At 39.8% G+C, this 19,105-nt stretch overlaps 3 protein-coding genes across 3 annotated transcripts in view; all 3 read left to right on the top strand.

The window, feature by feature from the left end:
• The first annotated feature begins 5,762 nt into the window (after positions 1 to 5,762).
• LOC124413800 (cyclin-Q) lies at positions 5,763 to 7,966 on the top strand. The gene is made up of 6 exons (XM_046894577.1): positions 5,763 to 5,935; positions 6,128 to 6,261; positions 6,476 to 6,573; positions 6,671 to 6,889; positions 6,973 to 7,203; positions 7,594 to 7,966. Exons 1-6 carry the CDS (start codon positions 5,898 to 5,900, stop codon positions 7,687 to 7,689), a joined length of 816 nt encoding a protein of 271 aa, XP_046750533.1. The 5' UTR covers positions 5,763 to 5,897; the 3' UTR covers positions 7,690 to 7,966.
• A 2,216-nt stretch (positions 7,967 to 10,182) lies between these two features.
• LOC124414081 (soluble calcium-activated nucleotidase 1) lies at positions 10,183 to 12,145 on the top strand. The gene is made up of 4 exons (XM_046894983.1): positions 10,183 to 10,915; positions 11,028 to 11,231; positions 11,478 to 11,635; positions 11,743 to 12,145. Exons 1-4 carry the CDS (start codon positions 10,198 to 10,200, stop codon positions 11,953 to 11,955), a joined length of 1,293 nt encoding a protein of 430 aa, XP_046750939.1. The 5' UTR covers positions 10,183 to 10,197; the 3' UTR covers positions 11,956 to 12,145.
• A 4,783-nt stretch (positions 12,146 to 16,928) lies between these two features.
• LOC124414147 (protein rhomboid) overlaps positions 16,929 to 19,105 on the top strand; it is a 138,298-nt gene continuing 136,121 nt past the window's right edge. The window contains exons 1-3 of the mRNA XM_046895093.1: positions 16,929 to 17,173; positions 17,702 to 17,725; positions 18,223 to 18,387. Of these exons, the coding sequence (XP_046751049.1) occupies positions 16,955 to 17,173; positions 17,702 to 17,725; positions 18,223 to 18,387 (408 nt within the window). The 5' untranslated portion in view covers positions 16,929 to 16,954. The remainder of the gene's footprint in view (positions 17,174 to 17,701; positions 17,726 to 18,222; positions 18,388 to 19,105) is intronic.

Raw genomic sequence — 19,105 nt, 5'->3', positions numbered from 1 at the left:
TCGTTTCTCTTGCATCGTTGACTTTCTCGTATTTATGTTTGGTACTCTCAACAGTTTTGTTATAATATAAAGTATACCGTGGCCGACAGAAATTGCAGTTTTAATTCTTTACACGTTTGCGGCAAGAAGTGAATACACAAATGAATAAATAGCCTTAACTACAAATAACGCGATCCATTTCTTGCTTCCCCGTAAATAACGATAATACTTGTACGCGTTCATATATATATATATATGTAACACAGGCCGGAAGTCGAAGGAACTTGAACTATTATCTTGTATTATCTAGCGTATTGCATATGCAGAGTCTTCCGTGTAATTAAAATAACAATCTTTCACGCGATGGCTATAAATTGCATAATAATTTTTCGCTACCTCTTAATATCCTATTTTCCTTTTATTATTATTATTATCATCATCATCATCATCATCATATACTCAACGCAGTTATGTACCAATAAACCGCGTACCGAAGTAACAAGCTGCTGGACGAATAATAAATAAATAAATAAAGAAAACTAATATATACCTACGTCGAAAATGATAATCTCTCCGCGAGCGGCTACGTCGTCGCTTTTACACGCGTTGAAATCACCATTTCACAAGTGCTATTTAAGATAAAGCGTGTCATCCTGCATGCATGCGAATTGTGAATTCCTGTGTATCTACCTACATCACGCACATGTGCGGAATACAATCGCGTGAATCGTATCCTCGACACTTCGGCGTACAATTACATATTAATATACATGTGAATTGTGCACGTGTGTGCGTGTCTGCGTGTGTGCGTGTCTGCGTGTTGCACATAACCGAGGATTGGAGTCAGTGGATCGCGAGAAACGTCGAGGCGTTCGTCTCTTCTCAGGTGTGCGTAGAACTTTATACGTAGTCTGTCTATTTAAGGTGTGTGTGTGTGTGTGTGTGTGTGTGTGTTTGTGGATGCGCACGAGTATGTAAGTGCTTATACGTATAATACGGGAATAAACGCGGTTCACCTTGAGGAAACTCACACGGAGGCCATGGAGCCATGGGTTACCTGTACGTGTGGCTATTGATTATATTATGGGCTTGATGCCGTGACTATTTGGATGTAATAACGACGAATATGGACCTGAATGGACGGGGATTGAGATTAATTAATGAGATTGTTTTTTTTTTTTTTTTCTATGAGTCGTCTGACGAGAAAAAAATTCTCTAGTTATAGTATAAGAAAAGCTCTGGATAATTGTCGATTAAATTTTCAGTGAAGAGAGATTTAGATGTAAAAGCATCGACGATTCATTTTCGCACTTTTGTCAACTTCTTTTTTTCATGGCCAATGTGGGGGCGCCTGAGTTCCATAGAAAATATATCTGCACTACTTTCGTGCAGTGATCTGTGTGAGCCACGTGAGCAGCGAATAGTTATTGTAGGTATATATTCTCCGGGAGAGAAATCAGTTCGTTCAGTTTTCACTTATTTTTATTACCCTAGAGCAGGCTCTGCTTCACAGGCTCTAAGCGGCGGATCGAGAGTGTAGAATAAGGTATAGGTATAACGTTATATATACATAACATTGCGGAGCGGTAACAAGTGTTCAAACCGTTGTTATGCAGTGTTAATTGATCATCATCATTGTATACCGATGAGATGAAATTTTTGCAATCATTGTAACGAATTGTGTATACAAGCGATAAAAATTATACTTTTCATGTAGTTTAAATTGGCAAGTTCTGCTGTGCTAATTTCGAGTGAAATTTTTTAATTATTTTTTTATAGTAAGTATCTGTGCGCGGTAACACAAGTTTGCTGGAATTTTGTTTCCTAATCGTATAAAGTGAATTTATCCTGCAGACTGTAACATGTGCACGAGGATAAAAATTTGTCCGAATTGCGAATCGATGATTTGATTGCACTGTGCATACAACAAGGCGTTGAAATATCAAGCGCTGCGGTGCCCAATAAGATGAAAAAGTTCGTAACAGCTGTTAATAATAGTTACATTCGCATATTATCGAATCTTCAACAAATAACATTATGCAGTTGAGAACACTCCTCGAGATTATCCCGATCCGGAATATCAATCTATCGATCCATGTATAGATCATTTGTAATTTTATTTCGTAAAAATTTCTCAACGATTTCCTTGTTGTTTGTGATATTAAAAATCGACGATTATATTGTATATGCTCCAGGTATTATACGTAAATATAATATGTATTGATATTAAGATATACCAGCACCTGGGTAAACGCGAGGTTCAAATAACACAAAAAAGAGAAAGAAGAAGAAGACGAAACAAGAAATTAATAATTATAAGATAAAACACGACAGCGCCGCACTGTATATATATTTTTCTTTTTCTTTTTTTCTTTTTTTTTTTTATATATACAACAAACATTATATCAACACGCTCGTCCGATTATATATGCGTATATTGATATTATAATATATTATAACTATAATTTACCTCTCACCGAGAATTAGTACATAACGCGCACTATATATTGTTATACTGCACTTCACTGGCAAAACACTTAAAGTTAAAATAATAAACGATCCAGCTTCCGTGAAGCGTGTTAACGCGATGGGAACCGGATTGGTACTAACACCTGCTGTTTCCTCCTCGTTCCTCGCTGATCGGAAACATTCTGGCACCCGCTCGGTCGGCCATTTTGGTGCCTCGAACGCATGCGCGATTCTCGTTTGTTCGGCGTTGCCCGCGGCTGGATATCGTTCATCACTGTGTATCGCGCACACCTGTGCATGCATTCGCTTTGCACTAACACATCCTCGCAGCCGTCGCATCTACCTGCGTCTTATACCGTACGTACCTACAAAGCCCGGGAGATCGTTGCTGCACTCACTCAGCTTGTAATATTATTTGTCTGACGAAACCGGCCCGCTGACGCGCTGATGCTGCAGCTACCGCGTTATTAGCCCTCGCAGTATAGTAGAATATACTCCACTTTTCGCGCCATTCATTTGTACTAAATTTTTTCACACATGAGGCCCAAAAATATAAGGCCCAAAAAACTTGGGCCCAATCGGTAAAAGGCGCGCAATTCGCATGCAGAAACCCCAGGAGAATCGATATGAGTCACAATTTTCTCACTCTGTTATTAGCCATGGCAGTGTAGTAGAATATATTCCACTTTTCGTGCCATTCACTGTCATCTTGAGAAGAAAGGAGAAAAAAAAAAAGAAACGAAAATTCCCTTCTTGAAACTGACAATCGCGGCCAAATTCTTGGCTTATGTTAATAATGCGATGTTTCTCTTTGGGTCGAGGGGCGCAGCTTCTTGTTTATGTATTTTATTTTAATTTTTTTTTCACTCGAGAAAGAGAAAGAGGGAAGGAAAAAAAATTGGACAGAAAGGTCGAGGGAAAAAGTGGCCCAATTGACAAAGAAAGCCCGATATATACACATACCTACACCTGTACGTGAGAACCAGTTTTTCCTTATTAACAATCAGACACGTTCATACCAGCTGTGTACAGAGGTATGTCTGTATCCTATATACATGCACCGGTCTCTCCGTTCATCGAAAACTCCTAAATTCCCGGCACGCGTGGGCGTTCTACTTTTTCTTCTTTCGCTCTTTTTTTTCTTTTCTAAATCCAATTCTAATGCAGCTTATCTATTACTTTTCCCTTTTCTTTTGTTCTTCTTCTTTTTCTTCTTCCGATTTTCCGGTCAAGATTGAATTATAGTCATGTTGTCTTGTATATGTATATACGAGGTGTTCTGCGGGAAGAGTGAATTCATTTTTTTGTCTTTTACTATTCGGTAATCATTTTTTTGTCTCTATTCAATGCCTTTAGAGCAGGTGGGTGTGACGGAGGCGTGTACCTGCAGTTACGTGGGCAACCTGACCTTACTTATACCGATGTTGGATGATATTCACCGCTGCCATGCCTGCACCCACACGCGATCTATACAGATCGAAATCCTGCTCCACATTGTTTTGGCTTTCCCGCAGACGCCAAGGAATTTTTGTCTTGTCGTCTCTGTTCACTTTCAGTCGGACTGATTCGCAGGAAGTGATTACAACAAGACAATATACTTATCGCAAAAAGTGTGTTAATTGTACACAAATACGAAGAATCTTGAAAGATTTGCGAAATTCATACGCAGATCGTAGATCGCTCTCGCAATATACATTCAACGTCTCGTTTCCCGTTTCCCTCTCTCACAATACGCCGGTTTTTAATTATCGTAGAGAGAGACAATTGTCCTACCTCAAGAAGGTATTCGGGTTCCTTCCTGCGGCGCATAAAGCCGCCGGCGGTATCACCGGGTCAATCGAGTGAACGTATGCGCGTAAACACGTGTAACATGCGTGTGCCTTACACGTACGTAGGTACGTACGAGAATCCCCTGCAGGAGTTTGATATGCCTGATGAATACGAAGAACGGGAGTCGGCGTGTCGGCTACTCGAGTGTCGTGGCATAGTTTTACGTTGCAGCCCGCCTCTGCATCCTCGCAGACGACTTCAATACCCCGGATTCCCATTAGCATACTCCTTTGAATTCGTTGGGCGAAACGATCGCCTACCGCGCATAGACTGCCCGTAATAAATGCCCGGCTTTGCTCTATGCCATGATATGCAATCATATTGCATTCATTCTAGAATTAGCGCGAGACCATGTATATAAATTATACGTATTGTTTTCTGAGTGGAATTCATTGGCGAAGAATCAAACGTTCGATCGGAACTTTACGGATGATTTCTATCCCGGTTACCGGTCGCAAATACTTATCACCGATCCTGCATGTGCGTGGCACCTCTGGTTTCAATAATGCCCACACGAATCTGCGTATTTGGTTTCTAATGTATTTGCGGGTAGAGATAGTAGGCGAGTGAAAATCGGAAGGACTTAAGAATGGCCATAAATTTACATGACTGTCTCGTGTTGTAAGCGTGAATGGATTGAATGTATTCTATTTTTGCGGTTAAATGTGAACTGCCGCACCGCCCACATACGTACGCGACATTGCATGTTTCGTGCGTGGGAGGAGACGAGAGGCTTCATGCCATATAAGTCAATCCACGTTCTCAGCGTTTGAATTTTTTGCGTCGAAATACATACCTACAATTAGTATATCACGTGTCAAGAATACACCTTATAGAAAAGAGCCACCTCGAATCGCGCCTAATTTTTCAAACTACGTCTCCTATTTGAAACCAAACGATGCCATGATTTTACTGCACGAGCGTTTTGACGTAATATCGGGGTTGCGAAACTGTCTGACTATCGTTAGTCAAGTTTAACTGGGATTTGTGATAGATTGTTATTCCCGATTACAGGTAAACAAGAATTCCTATCACTCTACGTTATATTACCGAATTCTACGCGTTGATGTTGAATTCCTAGGGAGGATGTAGAAAAAAAAAGTTCTGCAAAGTTTTTTCGCACTTCTTCAAAATCAAACAGCGCCTTAGCGAGAATACCAAGTGCAGTAACGTAACTCCGGTTGTATGCTGTTAGGAGTAGAAAGTCGGAGTCGAACGCTTTGATTAAATTGCAGGAATTGCGTCAACGCAACTTTGGTTGCCTAGCGTTAGGCACAATTTTGAAGGGAGTTTCGCATTTCGTGTAAGATAGTTAACTGTTTTGTATTTTTGCCAGTATTAAGGTAATAAATTTGTTTAATGCTGAGTACTAATATACAAGAATACTTAATTCATTTGTTCGAATTTTTATCAATTCTAAATACGCGTTAGAATCATTGTACCGCAGTTTTTTGGGTTCCGGAAGTAGCGAGCCTTGTTGTAAACAACGCTGAAGGCAAATTCAGTCCGACCGGCGGATTGTTTGATTGATCGTCATTCTTCGGCGAGATTTTGGTGATTTTAAAGCAGGCGTATCAGCAGAGATTTGATAAATAAACAGCGGAAAACGAGATCGAACGATGAATCCGACGGAGCCAACGAGCAACGAAACTCTGAGGTGAGATTGAAATTCGCGTAAGAGTGAAATTCTCGTCGCCAGGAAACCGACGCCTAACCTCAATGCCAGACAATCTTAGTTACCGAAAATCGAAACCCAGTCCCGCCCCTTGTTTGCTTAGTGATTTCTCCCAGGCAATGCAATAACCGTTGTTCTTTACCTTTACCTTTGTCTCTCTATTTCGTTACGCAGCTCAAAAATGAAAGATGTTATAGACGTACTTGCCATGCAACGCGAGAAAAGGAATACTCTCCAGAAAAGCATCACTGTCGACTATACAAAGGCCAATGACAGCTTCACTGCTTCCAGGTTCATCTTCGAATGTGGTTCGTATTCTACCTTCAAAGATTTTACTTTATTTTTGTGAAAACTATGACGTGATTCTGCGTAGGTTCGACTTTGACCATGTTTTCTGATCTTGCGCGAGATTCTGTATCAATGGCACAAAACTGTATTAGGGTTCATGTTCTCGACGTGTCTCTCAAGCCCAAATTATAAATCAACCAAATCGGCCGACGTATATTACTCAAATCATTGCAGGTTTCAAACTCGATGCCCATCCGCTGACCACAGCAACAGCGGCTACGCTGTATCACAGATTCTTCAAAGAAGGTGATCAGGAGGGTTATGACTGCTACGTAAGTGCTTCATTTCCTTTGTCTCTCAAAATTAAACAAACAAGAAAACTCGTCTTGCAATGAGCTGTAATAAATTGAAGAAATCATTTTCGCGCAGCTGATAGCGGCGACCTGCCTTTATCTGGCTGGAAAGGTCAAAGACAACCCACTAAAAATCCGCGACGTTATGAACGTTGCCCACAATACCTTGCATCGAGGCTCTCAACCACTTGAATTAGGGGACCAGTACTGGAGTATGCGGGATGCAATCGTACAGGCTGAGCTGCTGATCATGAGGATGCTCAAATTCCAAGTTACGCCTGAACATCCACACAGGGTAGGTATCTGGCTCTAATCAGGGAAGAGTTGTCAACAATTTGGTTCGATCTCCGAGTTAAGACATTGGTCTTTCTATTTCAGTACATGCTGCATTACCTGAGGTCTCTCCAGGCGTGGTTCGGCGAAGAGGAATGGTCAAAGTATCCTGTCGCAAGAACAAGCATGGCGCTACTACAAGACTTTCACCACTCCACTGCCATACTCGATTATCCCCCAAACTTGATCGCCATTGCCTGTATCAATTTGACTCTCCAGATATACGGGGTCGTCGTTCCATTGATGGATGAGTGCGATCAGCAGCCCTGGTTTAATGTGAGTAATATCTAAACCAAGTGAATTTGGGACGGTGGTTTTTTCAAATATAATGAAACTCGGTTGTCATGTTTGGATTTTCAAATTTCTCGTCGAGATTTTTATTAGGTTTGAAGGCTCGCTGCTAAGTAGAAAATCAAAATGGACAGCTTGGGTCCAGAGATTTTGATTGAATGGAGTTTCACTAAAAAATGATCTCCTCAGCATTTTTACGTTGATTTTTTGAACTACGATCAAGTCACTCGATAGCTTAGTTTTTTGCACTAAGACTAATCAGAGTCCCTGAAAAGTGTAATCTCGTATTTTGCTCTTTCTTCTTCCATCGAATGATGTACCCTACAAATTTCAAATGTTTGGGGGAAAGAGTCTTGTAATATCGTGTTTTTACAGGTATTCTGCAAGGAGCTCACCAGGGAGAAGTTGTGGGAAATCATGGAAAAGATCATGGCTGCGTATGACGACGAACCGGAGACTCGAGATAATTGACAATTAATGCTCACCGAGAAGGGTAATGAAGTCGTCGAATGACGACAATGACAATGATATCAACAAATTTGTTGAGTTATTGAAGAAATAAGAAAACAGAACAGAAATAATGATTTGGTATCGGTGTTACACACCGTCGACACAATTTTTACCTTACAATATGTTATATTGACAAATTCAAGTGCGATTCTTGCTATCGAGTGTGAATAAATAACACTTATTAATACGTAAAATGCATTCTGTGCAAGTATTCTGTACACGATTCCGGCGTCGTTCTTTTCAACAATTTGAACTCCTACCCTAGTCCTTCGACGGCGAACGCTATATAAATTCAAAACGCCTGAGCCAAATCAAAATTAATATGAATAGTTTCTGTTTTTTTTTCTTGTAAATTTTTCCTTTTCTTTACATTTATATATTAAGGGTCTTGTGCTCCTGCCATTTACCAATATCCGAGTATATATTTCTAGTCTCAAAAGTGTGTTTCTTCGTTTAATTATTTGGTCGGTGATATCGTATCTTAAAAATATATCTATCTGTATCGAATCAAAAACATTCATATCTCGCTGACAACCGGAAGTCAACGGCGGTTGGACTTTGTTGAAATCTTCTCTTCCGTTTGAGGATATTCCGGAGAGAGTGGTGCAGGAAGTTTTCGCGCTCGTGAAGAGATTTGTAATACTCATAAAAACCTAATTTACATAAGCTGTATTCATTCATTCGCTAAAACATCAATAAACGTATTAAAGTGCGTTCAAATATAGAGTCTAGGCTAGCCAATAATATACGTGATAATAGTAAAATTTACTCGCATATCGATATCGACATTATCGATTCAATAATGCGTTCTATTTTGGCGGGCTCTGTTACGTCACGTGAAACAATTGCGAACCGATCCTGCCGCCATTTGTAAACAACGACGTTCGCGAATGTTCTTCGGATCGGAACTTTGCCGTGCGTGTAATATTCTTGCATTAGAATTATTTTCGAACGTGTTAAACCATCGTAGTAACGCAGGTTCAACTCGAATGTAGGCAAGCCTGTAACATATGTGATAATAAGAAAGTTTCTTCGCATATCGATGTCGACATTATTGTTTCAATAATGCGCTGCATTTTGGTAGACGCTATGCCGTCACATTAAACAATCGCGAAACGATCCGGCCGCCATTTGTAAATAACGACGTTCGCGAACGTTCTTCGGATCGGCCGTTTGTTGTGCGGGTAATTGTCTTCCATTAGAGTTATTTTCGAGCGTTAAACAATCGCATTATCGCGTGATCAATTAATATATTCGTTCATAAAGCTTTGTGCCATAATAAAAGCGAACTAAACATCACTGGTTCGCCGGTCAGCCGTGATGTTCGCATCTCTTGTCGCAACAAGTTCAGACTCGTCGCCGGTTGTGCGCGATCATTTTCCGGGTATTTTAAAGTAAATTTTTCGTTCCGTGAAAACGTGTAGAATTTTCTAGAAAATATCTTACTAATGATATGTATCCAACGCGAGTGAATGAGTGAGTTCGGAGTGATTGTGATAGTTTATATTTAATCGTAGTGCGGTTTAGTGGTCGCGTGTTATGTTATCGCAGTGATTTTGTGCATTAATCAGGGCGGCTGCAGTCCAGGTACTTTGAATACCGTGACAATTCTCGTCGGTGGAATATAAACAGTGAGCCAGTAAACAAGAAATTTATAAAACTCATTGCCGCGATGTTTCGAGTCAGGAAAACGGGATTGACGCTGCTGCACGATATCCGACATCGACCTCGTGTTCGAATTTGGATTTTACACGCGTCGCAGTTGTACCCTGAAAAAAGTGAGTATCATGCCTAGAAAATAGTCCCTCTCAAATAGTCTATTCAATTTACAACGTCTGTAACAGCAAAAAAACGACGATAGTTTTATTGATTTCATCGAAAAAATTTTAGTGTGATAAAAAAATGTCAAAATGGCGGTCGAAAAATTTTTCGTTGAAGTCGAATAAAGTTTGGTCACGTGGGTTTAAACAGTTCGGCAACTGTTCGCACACGCGTGTGTTGCGTGTTGCCTATCAGGCCTCACAGCAGGCGTTCTGATGTATTTCATCGGGATTATGTAGGAAATACGTCATCCTGAAAAGAAAAAAAATGGCGCATGCGCGCCGGAAGTTACAGCTGGCAGACGACGTTGACCCGACCGATTTACGTCTGCTTCGGGCGTTTGACACGCGAGCAGCAGGTAAACCGATCAGGTCAACTGTCAAAACAGCTGCACTTTTATTATTTTATTCGCAAAGTGTCCGGTGATGTGATGAGTGAAACGTAGTCTTTGACACAGCAAAACAACGGCGGGAGCAGAAAATAAAACAGACAGTCTGTGTTAGTCAGCATAATTTGTATAGATGCGGTGCGAGATTCATAACCTAAATCCAAATCCAAATCCAAATCCAAACCCGGTTCCGAATCCCTCGACGTCAATCTTCCAGCGAATTTTGCATCGCGCACAAAAAAGTGACAACATGATTGAGGATGGTGCATGATGCAAATTCAATGATAGAGCAATTCACCCCAACTTTTTCAAACGAAAACGCTGCTGTCGATAAGGCAACTTTCACAACGAAGAAAAAGAAGAAGAAGAAGAATCGGAGAGAGAAAATGAAGTCTATACGAGACTGGCGTCAGGCTCTGCGCACCCCCCATGTCTACAGAGTCGGAAACAGCACTTTCAGGGTACAGAGCCAGTTCCTGCTAGTTTTCGCCGCCGTAATGACGGTTCTAGTGATATTCTACATCTCCCCGAACCTTACCAGAATCCTCAAGTACAGTTTCCAAAACTCTGGTGTTCCTGCCTCTGCCTGCCACTACTACAAGTACAACAATACCTACCCGCTCACCAAGTCGGTCAGAACGAAAGTTGGCTTCTCATTCAGGATAGCCATAATCAGCGATCTTGATACGGAATCAAGGAGCCCAGAGAGTCTGTACTCCTGGTACAGTATCATGAAACGTGGCAGTTTGCTCTGGGTTCCGGAGAGAAATTTTATCTCCGTTTCGTGGGACGAGAAAGATATCATCCTCGGGTCTTCCCTAGCCATGAAAGGTAGAGCCATGGAACTCTCGGAGCTCGTCACTTTCGACGGAAGACTTCTTACCATGGACGACAGAACGGGCATGATATATTCCATCGAGGGAGACCAGGTGTATCCGTGGGTTATTTTGATGGATGGAAATGGAAAGAATCCTAAGGGTAAGACTTTCGGACCGATCTTTACGCTCCTAAGAGTAAGCAGACCGATATGAAGAGATTGAGATACAAGATTATCGTTTGACGATAATGTTACTTTGATTATAATTTTTAGGGTTCAAGTCTGAATGGGCGACCGTCAAGGATGAACAGCTTTACGTCGGCAGCATGGGCAAGGAGTGGACGACAAGCGCAGGCGACTTTGTCAACAATAATCCTCAGTGGGTGAAAACAATCTCTGTACTCGGAGAGACGCATTCGCTGAATTGGGTTTCAAATTACAAACGATTGAGACAGGCACTCAACATAGACTTTCCCGGTAATATGGAAAAATATGAGGAAATATATTTTCATTCTGAGTTCACTCTGTCGATTCCAAAGTGGCCGACGAAACAGTTGTGCAAATAAATTTACACATGTTTGCTGTGCAAACAAATTAACCAGGAATATACACTTAGCCTAATTTTAATTAAACAGACAGAGTGGCACGCGAGGTGGCGCGATACCTATAAGTTTTATTTTGTATCTGAAAATTTTTATTTTCTTTCCACCTATCTCTTCGTAGGTTATATGATACACGAGTCAGGCGTGTGGAGCGACGTTCATAAGAGTTGGTTTTTCCTACCAAGAAGATGTTCGGAAGAACAGTACAACGAAACCAAAGACGAAAGCATGGGCTGCAACGTGCTGCTAACGGCGGATGAAAACTTTTTGAACATCAAGGTAGAGAAGCAGAAATTCTTGCTATCGATGTTTACAAATATTCTGAAGAGGAGAGATGAGAAGAGGAAATTTGAGTTCCATCTAATCGTTCGACGTTCGTTTTTCAGGTAACCAGAGTTGGAACTCTAATACCGATACGAGGATTCGCTAGTTTTAAATTCTTGCCCGGTTCCAAGGACGAGATAATCGTCGCTCTGAAAACAGAGGAGAATCAGGGCCGCATGGCTACTTACATTACCGCTTTTACAATCGACGGATTATCGATATTGTCCGAAACCAAGGTTTCTGATAAAAAGTTTGAGGGTATCGAATTCGTATGATATACCAACGACAACGGACGTGACGATTATATAAAACACCTTTACCAGGTACTCATAGTATAATCTCATGGCTAGAGTCTTGAAATAATCCGATCACAGTTCCTGCAGCTCGTTTAATATTGTGTATTATATTTTTACTTATATACATGTATGTATGAGCGAGAGAAGAGACGTAAGGAAATGGCGAAACGAAGAAGAAAAATATATATTAATAGAAAATTTGTTATAAATATATACATATATGTTTATGTATAGTAATAATTATGATAAGTATTATTATTATTATTATTACAATCACTATTATCTCTGCCTATATTGAGAGAAAAATCGATCCGCACAACTGATCGATTTTTTTTTTTTTCACCCATCATTCCGTTTGATTCTTTTTGTTGTTTTTACTATTCTCTTATTCTCAATGACGAATGAAAGATAGAGCTTGAAATTAAACGGAAAATGAAAGCGGAGAGAGAAAAAAAATCGTTGTGCCGGTCAACTGTTTCCCATAAATGAATAGACCAATTAAAAAAAAATATATATAATATATTTTTCCCTGATATTTGGGTGTTTGCGTATATTGAAATCCAAAAAAAAATAACAAAAAAATCATTTTCTTTCCGATCTTTGAAGAATCGATCGGTAGAAAAATTCGACACTAAAAAGAAACTAAATCAAGAGAAAAACGAGGTATAGAAAAAAACTTTTCTTCCTCCTGTTTTCTCTGGAAATTAAACTAGCCGCGTAATTTGTTGATATTCTGTTATTTTCATACTTTTGTGGAACAATAACAACACGTAGAATGCCTATAACATAATAACTTGTTGTTTCATTACGTGTGTGTACGAAAAAGTTTTACGTCATGTATCACATACACTGCTGTATAGTATGTGTATGGAAATGTATTATATTTATGCATACTTCACACCGTGCAACACACCCGATGCAGCTCGGCTCTTCAACACTGTTGAATTGCAGCAGCGCGTTCAGTCCGAGACTCGTTGTATTGATTTTAACCCTCGAAACGACGAGCCAGCAGCGTATATGTATGCTTAACCTACGTTCAGTCAGTAGTAAAAGGATTCAAGGATGTAGGAAATTAGGACGATGCTCGATTTAGTACGTAATTGTATATGTATGTTACGACATGAATACACGCGAACGCATAATGTGTGCAAAAATTCTCCAACAAACTATACATCGAAAAGTATAAAAATCATGGGCGACGGAAGGGGGGGGGGGGGGTTGTGATTATCGATACAGGAAGTTTATAGTCAGATTCGTATATCATCCAGAAGATCGTTCGGGTAGTTATTTTTGGTCCTTTTTCACTTGTTTAAAAAAATTTTTTTTTTGAGAATTTCAGTTGACATTTAGATTAGTTTGAAATAGGTTTTATAGAATTCAGGATCTATAATCTTGATGGAATAATATTTAACTACGTATTAAGGAATGGATGTCAAGGAACAGCAATGCGGACGATGCGTAAAATAATAACGAATAATAAAAGACGAGAGAGGAAATTGGAAGGAATGACCGCGGCAGTGAAGAAGAGTTACCAAGGGCGACGAGACGCGAGAAGGGTCGTCGAGCTCGTCAGACGAGGGGGATGATCGTGGCAGGGTGCAGTAACGTCGCCTGTTCGTCGGCCACGAGGGGTTGCCTCGCACCAACACCGAGGCCGCGTCACGCGCCTCCACTACCACCATCACCATCGCCGCCACCGACACTCTTCTTCTTCTGCTTCGCGGGGGAAAAAGAGAGAGAGAGAGAGAGAGAGAGAGAGAGAGAGAGAGGATTTGGTGCAGGTTGTCGGGGGTGTAGGACGCGGTATCAGGCCTCCCCATGGGCCGGGGGATAGTAGTGTAGTCAACGCGTCACGCTGCTCCTGCAGCTACTCGCCGTTCTCTTGCCGTCGAGATTCTCCTGCTGTTACTACTGCAGTGTGTCGTCGCGACGTCCGGACGCCGGTCCGTCGCGCGCCAATAATATTATAGGTACGAACGTACCTTACATTCGTGCTGAGATGTCTATACGCGGTGAAAAATTTAGTTAACGTAATAACGACGGATGGAATAAAAATGTCTAATTCAAATGAACGAAAGAATAAACTACGCGACGCGGCGAAAAATCACTCGGATATACGGATTTGTCTTTGGTTGATAAATTTTCTATTATAGTTTGGTAAAACACGTTTTTATACATCTTGCGTTGCGCGTTGTCTTTTTTTTTTTTTTAAGTTATTTCCTTATCGTAACGATATTATTATTGTTATTGTTATTATTATCAAGGACGCCACGTGGTCAATGTCAGTTCGTTTCATACATAAAGTTTGCGTTGCGCGCGTTTCGCGAATTTGTAACGTAATTATGTATAGGTATACTTGAACCAAGCGTGTAGTGTTTTTCGTGAAGAATTTAACGAAGGGTAAATTCCGCCTGCATTTATGCAATTCATGGTACACTTTATGTATGTACCGATCGATATTGATATGTTTCACGTGAGAATTTTCGGTCAATTGTGTGAAAATTGAAGGAAATATGTAATCGGAATTGCATAAATTCAGGCGTGATTCGAAAAATGTAGTTTGAATTGCATAATCGTAGGCGGATTTTGAAATAATGTAGCCTGGATTGCATAAATGCAGGCGTATTCACCCCGCGTTAAATACTCCTTGGTTCATATCCACGACGTAACCTGATATTTGAATATATAAAAATGAAGAAAAAACACCTCCAGCGTTATCGCGAATCGTGAGAATTTTCGCCACATTATAATTTCCAAGGTATTCAACCGCGTGCTACGTAGTAAGACGTATTTGTTGACATTGTGTGTGTGCGAGTGTGTGTGTGTGTGTGTGTGTGTGTGTCGGGTCATGTTGTGGGTGTAAATAATTGAGTTCAGTTGTGTGTGTGCACAACTTTCGTCCCACCGCCGCATGTTATTCAAACATGCCGACGACGTTGACGCTCCACCGCACGCAACGTCACACTACGACGACATATGCATACCTGTAACCACACGTTACATGTCATACCTATAGTGAACGAATTTGATCGTCATTTGCGAGTGCCTTGTATTATACCTACATACATACACGTGTAGCGTATATATATATATATATATATATATATATATGTATATACCTATATATAATATAGTACGTGTCGCAGTCGTGCAGTGCAGTCCACGTGTATTTATTCCCGTGGATTAATTAATGTGTGCAGATCATTATCACGACATGAAGGACATCGAGTGGCTGCAGAACTCGCTCATCTTCGCCCGATTCCCGATGCTGCAGAAATCGATAACAATAACGCGTAGGTGCAGAGTTTTTCGACTTACCTCGGTTTAATTTTAATTCTTTTTCTTTCTTTTTTTTTTATATACTTTATGGCCAGGTTTTTTCCCGTGTTTTTCATTTCTTAAAATTTGTTCTTTCGTTTTTTTCTTCAAGGAATAAATGTATTCATAAATAATAAAATACGATGCATTATAATCGAGTGAAATTTTTGTTGCCCGATTTTGTTTCTCTCCTTTTTTTCGCGTTGAAATGATCACGGATGTATACAATAATCATAGATTTGAATGATTATCGTATGCATTTCTGATTATACAATGGCGGGCTTATTACGGTGGCATGTGGTAAGAAAGCGTTTTGAACCCGGAACGCGTTTAGGGGTTGCACGTCTTTTGAGTCAACGGCGTCCCGCGAGCCAAACCGTTGTCATGGGGACACGTGGGTGCCGGCAATGACAGGCCGCAAGGGATGCTGTAATATAGGGGAGGGTGGGGCAAAGTAGGCCTATCAAGAAAATAATGCATTCAATCAGAATAAAATGTTTAGAGTAATTATCATTTCCGAATGATTCATATTTAATAAAAAGTTCAAGTGGTTAATTTTATCCCTCGTTATTTAACAAGATTTCAGGGGGTTGACTTTTTTCTTTTTTTTTTTGGCTTTACCCTTGTTTACTTCTTGTGTCAATAATACAAGGATTTATATGGTTATGATGATTGTATTGCAGAAATAAAATTCGCACTCATGCGATCAGAAAAATATCGTATATGAGGCATTCCGTACCACTTCGGCCTGGGTCTGACCCTCCACCTCTTGGATTGGGCACTTTGAAAGGGAATTTTTTTGGGGATTTTTTTTGAACTCGATTTGAATTTTCTAAAAAAATTTCAAAACGATTTTAACGATTAACACAATTTAAAAATCTGGAAAAAATTGTGAAAAATCCTTTGTCATAATATGTATATATATCATTAGATTGCGAAAACTTTGCACGCGTGCGGCAATGAAAATTACACGCTGATAATGGATATTAAATTTGTATGGTTTGAATGCGTACCGAGAAGGGCATATCCGGTTGCTTCCGTCACGCGAGAAGAGTCGTATTCGTCCTCCACTCCTCTCGTTACTTTGGATACAAATTTGAATTAGGCGCGAGTGAGGCTTCCTCTTGCATTTTTAAGGGCTCCTTCTAACCCGCGTTTCAATCAGCAACTCGACGCCGTTCTCTTCGACCCCAAAGTCCGTCTCGAATTCGATTCCTCTCCCCTCCCACTTTTTTTTTCTCTCTCTCTTTACTTCTTTTTTCTTCTGTTTAAACGATTTGTCGAATGTATAGGCTATATATGAGGTATTCCATGCCAACACCACCCAAAATTATCTTTACTCACTAAACTTGGAACTAATGTTAGAAAAAAATATGATGAAAAATATGATTTTCAGATGGTCGGGGTTTAACACTGGTCGAGTTGGCGTGGAATAGCCCATATATAATACTGACATGTAATGATCTGACATTGTAATCGGGAATATTTCATGTTGGACGTTATTGTTTCAGATGCAGTAGGATGCAGGGTGATGAGATAATACCGGTTGAAATATACAACAAAAGAAGAAGAAGAGGAAGAAGAAGAAGAAGAAGACGAAGACGAAGGAAATCGCCGCGGCGTCATGAGGATATAATAAAATCCGCAAAATTATAAGACAATGCTAATGGCTGGCGGGGGTGGCGGTGCAGGTTCGATTATACCGACGATAGCAGCCGCGGTTGAATTGCAGGAAGAGGAATATGCCTGCAACAGCGAGACTCACAGCGGTGGAGGCCTGCAATGCGATGGAGCCGACGGTTACGTCACCGATCACACGGATCTTGGCTCGGAGATCGATATCGACGAGTCGGAATTCCGACGGGAGTTCCTCAAGGATGTAAGTGTACGAAATATATAGAACTTTGCTTACCTTTGACGAAAAAACAGAAGAACCAACGAACGCGGTTGGGAATATTGTTATTTGAAACGATGATGAAAAATAATCCATTCCGAAATAATATTACACCTGGTGAAAATAATTTCTCACAATTTTTTTAACCAATTTTTTGGGAAATTGAAACATTTCTTACCAAGATTATAAATGTGCATAATTTCTCACAAAAACTTGTAGATTTTTATGAAATTTTTTTATTTTCTCACCAATAAACCTCTGTAAAAATTCGTTAAGAGTAGAAATTTTCACCAGGGACATTATGTAATAAGAAAATAGAGTCGAATTGCCTCACATTTCCCGCAGATGTGAGAGAAGAAAGTTAAGAGAGAATAATATGCCACTTTTTGTCCCGCTTCTTACGTTAAAAAAAAGTTAACATTATGGTTGAGTCGGGAATAAAAAAACATTTCTCATTTTTTTCACGTCAATATTCTCGTACTATATTTCCTTTTTTCCTTTCGTCTGTTTCAGAGATGGAGATTGCTTTTCGACAAGGTGAGGAAATAGTTTTAAATCAAAGGAAGGGGGGCGATATTTTTGGGAAATACAGTTTTGTATATCTAATAGTTTTTCTTTCGGTTTCATTGTTAATTTCAACAAGATGAAATTTCGACGGTGCAAGGGGAGGGGGGGGGGGGGGTAAAACGGGATACTTAAGGAAATACTTAGTTTTCGAGGAATGAAATACGCTGAATCGTTTGTTTCTTTTTATATTGTAACCAAAGAAAATAAAAATGATCTGGAACAAAAGATTTTTGAACATTTTTGAAAATTAAAAATTTTGAAAAACAAATTTTTTTTTTTTTTTTAATTTCAAGGGTAGGCCTTGTTTTACCCTCCCCTTCCCTATATTAGTTTTTCTTTTGGTTTGATTGTTAATTTCGACGATATTAATTGTCTGTGATTCCGAAAATAATTTTTGGGGTTGAAAAAAAAAAAAAAAAAAAGAAAGAAATCGACGGTAGTTATTTTATCGGTTTGTTGTGCTCCAGTACGATCCGGAAGGCTTCGGCGAGATTCCTCTCGACGATTTCCTCGTCGCCCTCGACAGTCAGGAATGGAGGGAGGAAGTCCCTGCGAACAAACGCGACATTCTCAGGGCCCGAGTCAAGGAATCGACGGTCGACGCGATCACTTTTCAGGACTTCGTCAACGTGGTGAGTAATTTTTGATCCCTTAATTTCCACGCTTCGAATGTAAAATACGAAGCGAATTTCAAGATTTTACATTTTCTTGGAATTTGACGTGTGTAATTGTGTAAGTCAAAACGAAGTGATATTTTTACTTTCGCAAGTATATCCTCTTCCGTATTAAGGATATAACGTATTTGGAGGAATTTTTTTTGCCGTTTTCTATTGTTCGAAAAATTTCGAAATCGTATTTTACCCGCAATCTGAAATTACGGAGCGCCTTGTAGCCACATTATCGATGGTTGGTTAAACGTCGAGGTTCACGTTCAACTCCAACCCCGCTATACCCTCTGACTTTGGTTCGTCGTTGAGCTTAGAGATGGCGCAACGTGGCACGTCTAGCATATAAGCATAGAAAAGGCGATGTAAAGATAGAATTAGGTATCTATTTGCCGATTCGCAAGTTCAGACAATTAACTCCAAAACATGCAGTAATAGGGTTTTTAAAAGGTATTCAAACCAGTGTGAAGTTGCTTAAAAAATTATTACAAGAACAAAAAAAAGTAAAAAAAATAATTTAGCGCTATTTTAAAAAAACTTTTTAGGGTCTTCTACGTAGTATAAAAAATAGAATTTTAAAGCGCATATTTTTCTCAGAAACAGAAATACATCTAACCAAATTTTGACAAGAAAAAATAATTCGATAGAAAATAACGCTTAGCGGGGTAAAAGAGATGAAAAGAAA

This window comes from Diprion similis, chromosome 13 (assembly GCF_021155765.1).
Source record: "Diprion similis isolate iyDipSimi1 chromosome 13, iyDipSimi1.1, whole genome shotgun sequence".
Classification (NCBI taxonomy): domain Eukaryota; kingdom Metazoa; phylum Arthropoda; class Insecta; order Hymenoptera; family Diprionidae; genus Diprion; species Diprion similis.
Note: the sequence above shows the minus strand (reverse complement) of the source record. Positions and strands in the feature narration are given on the sequence as shown.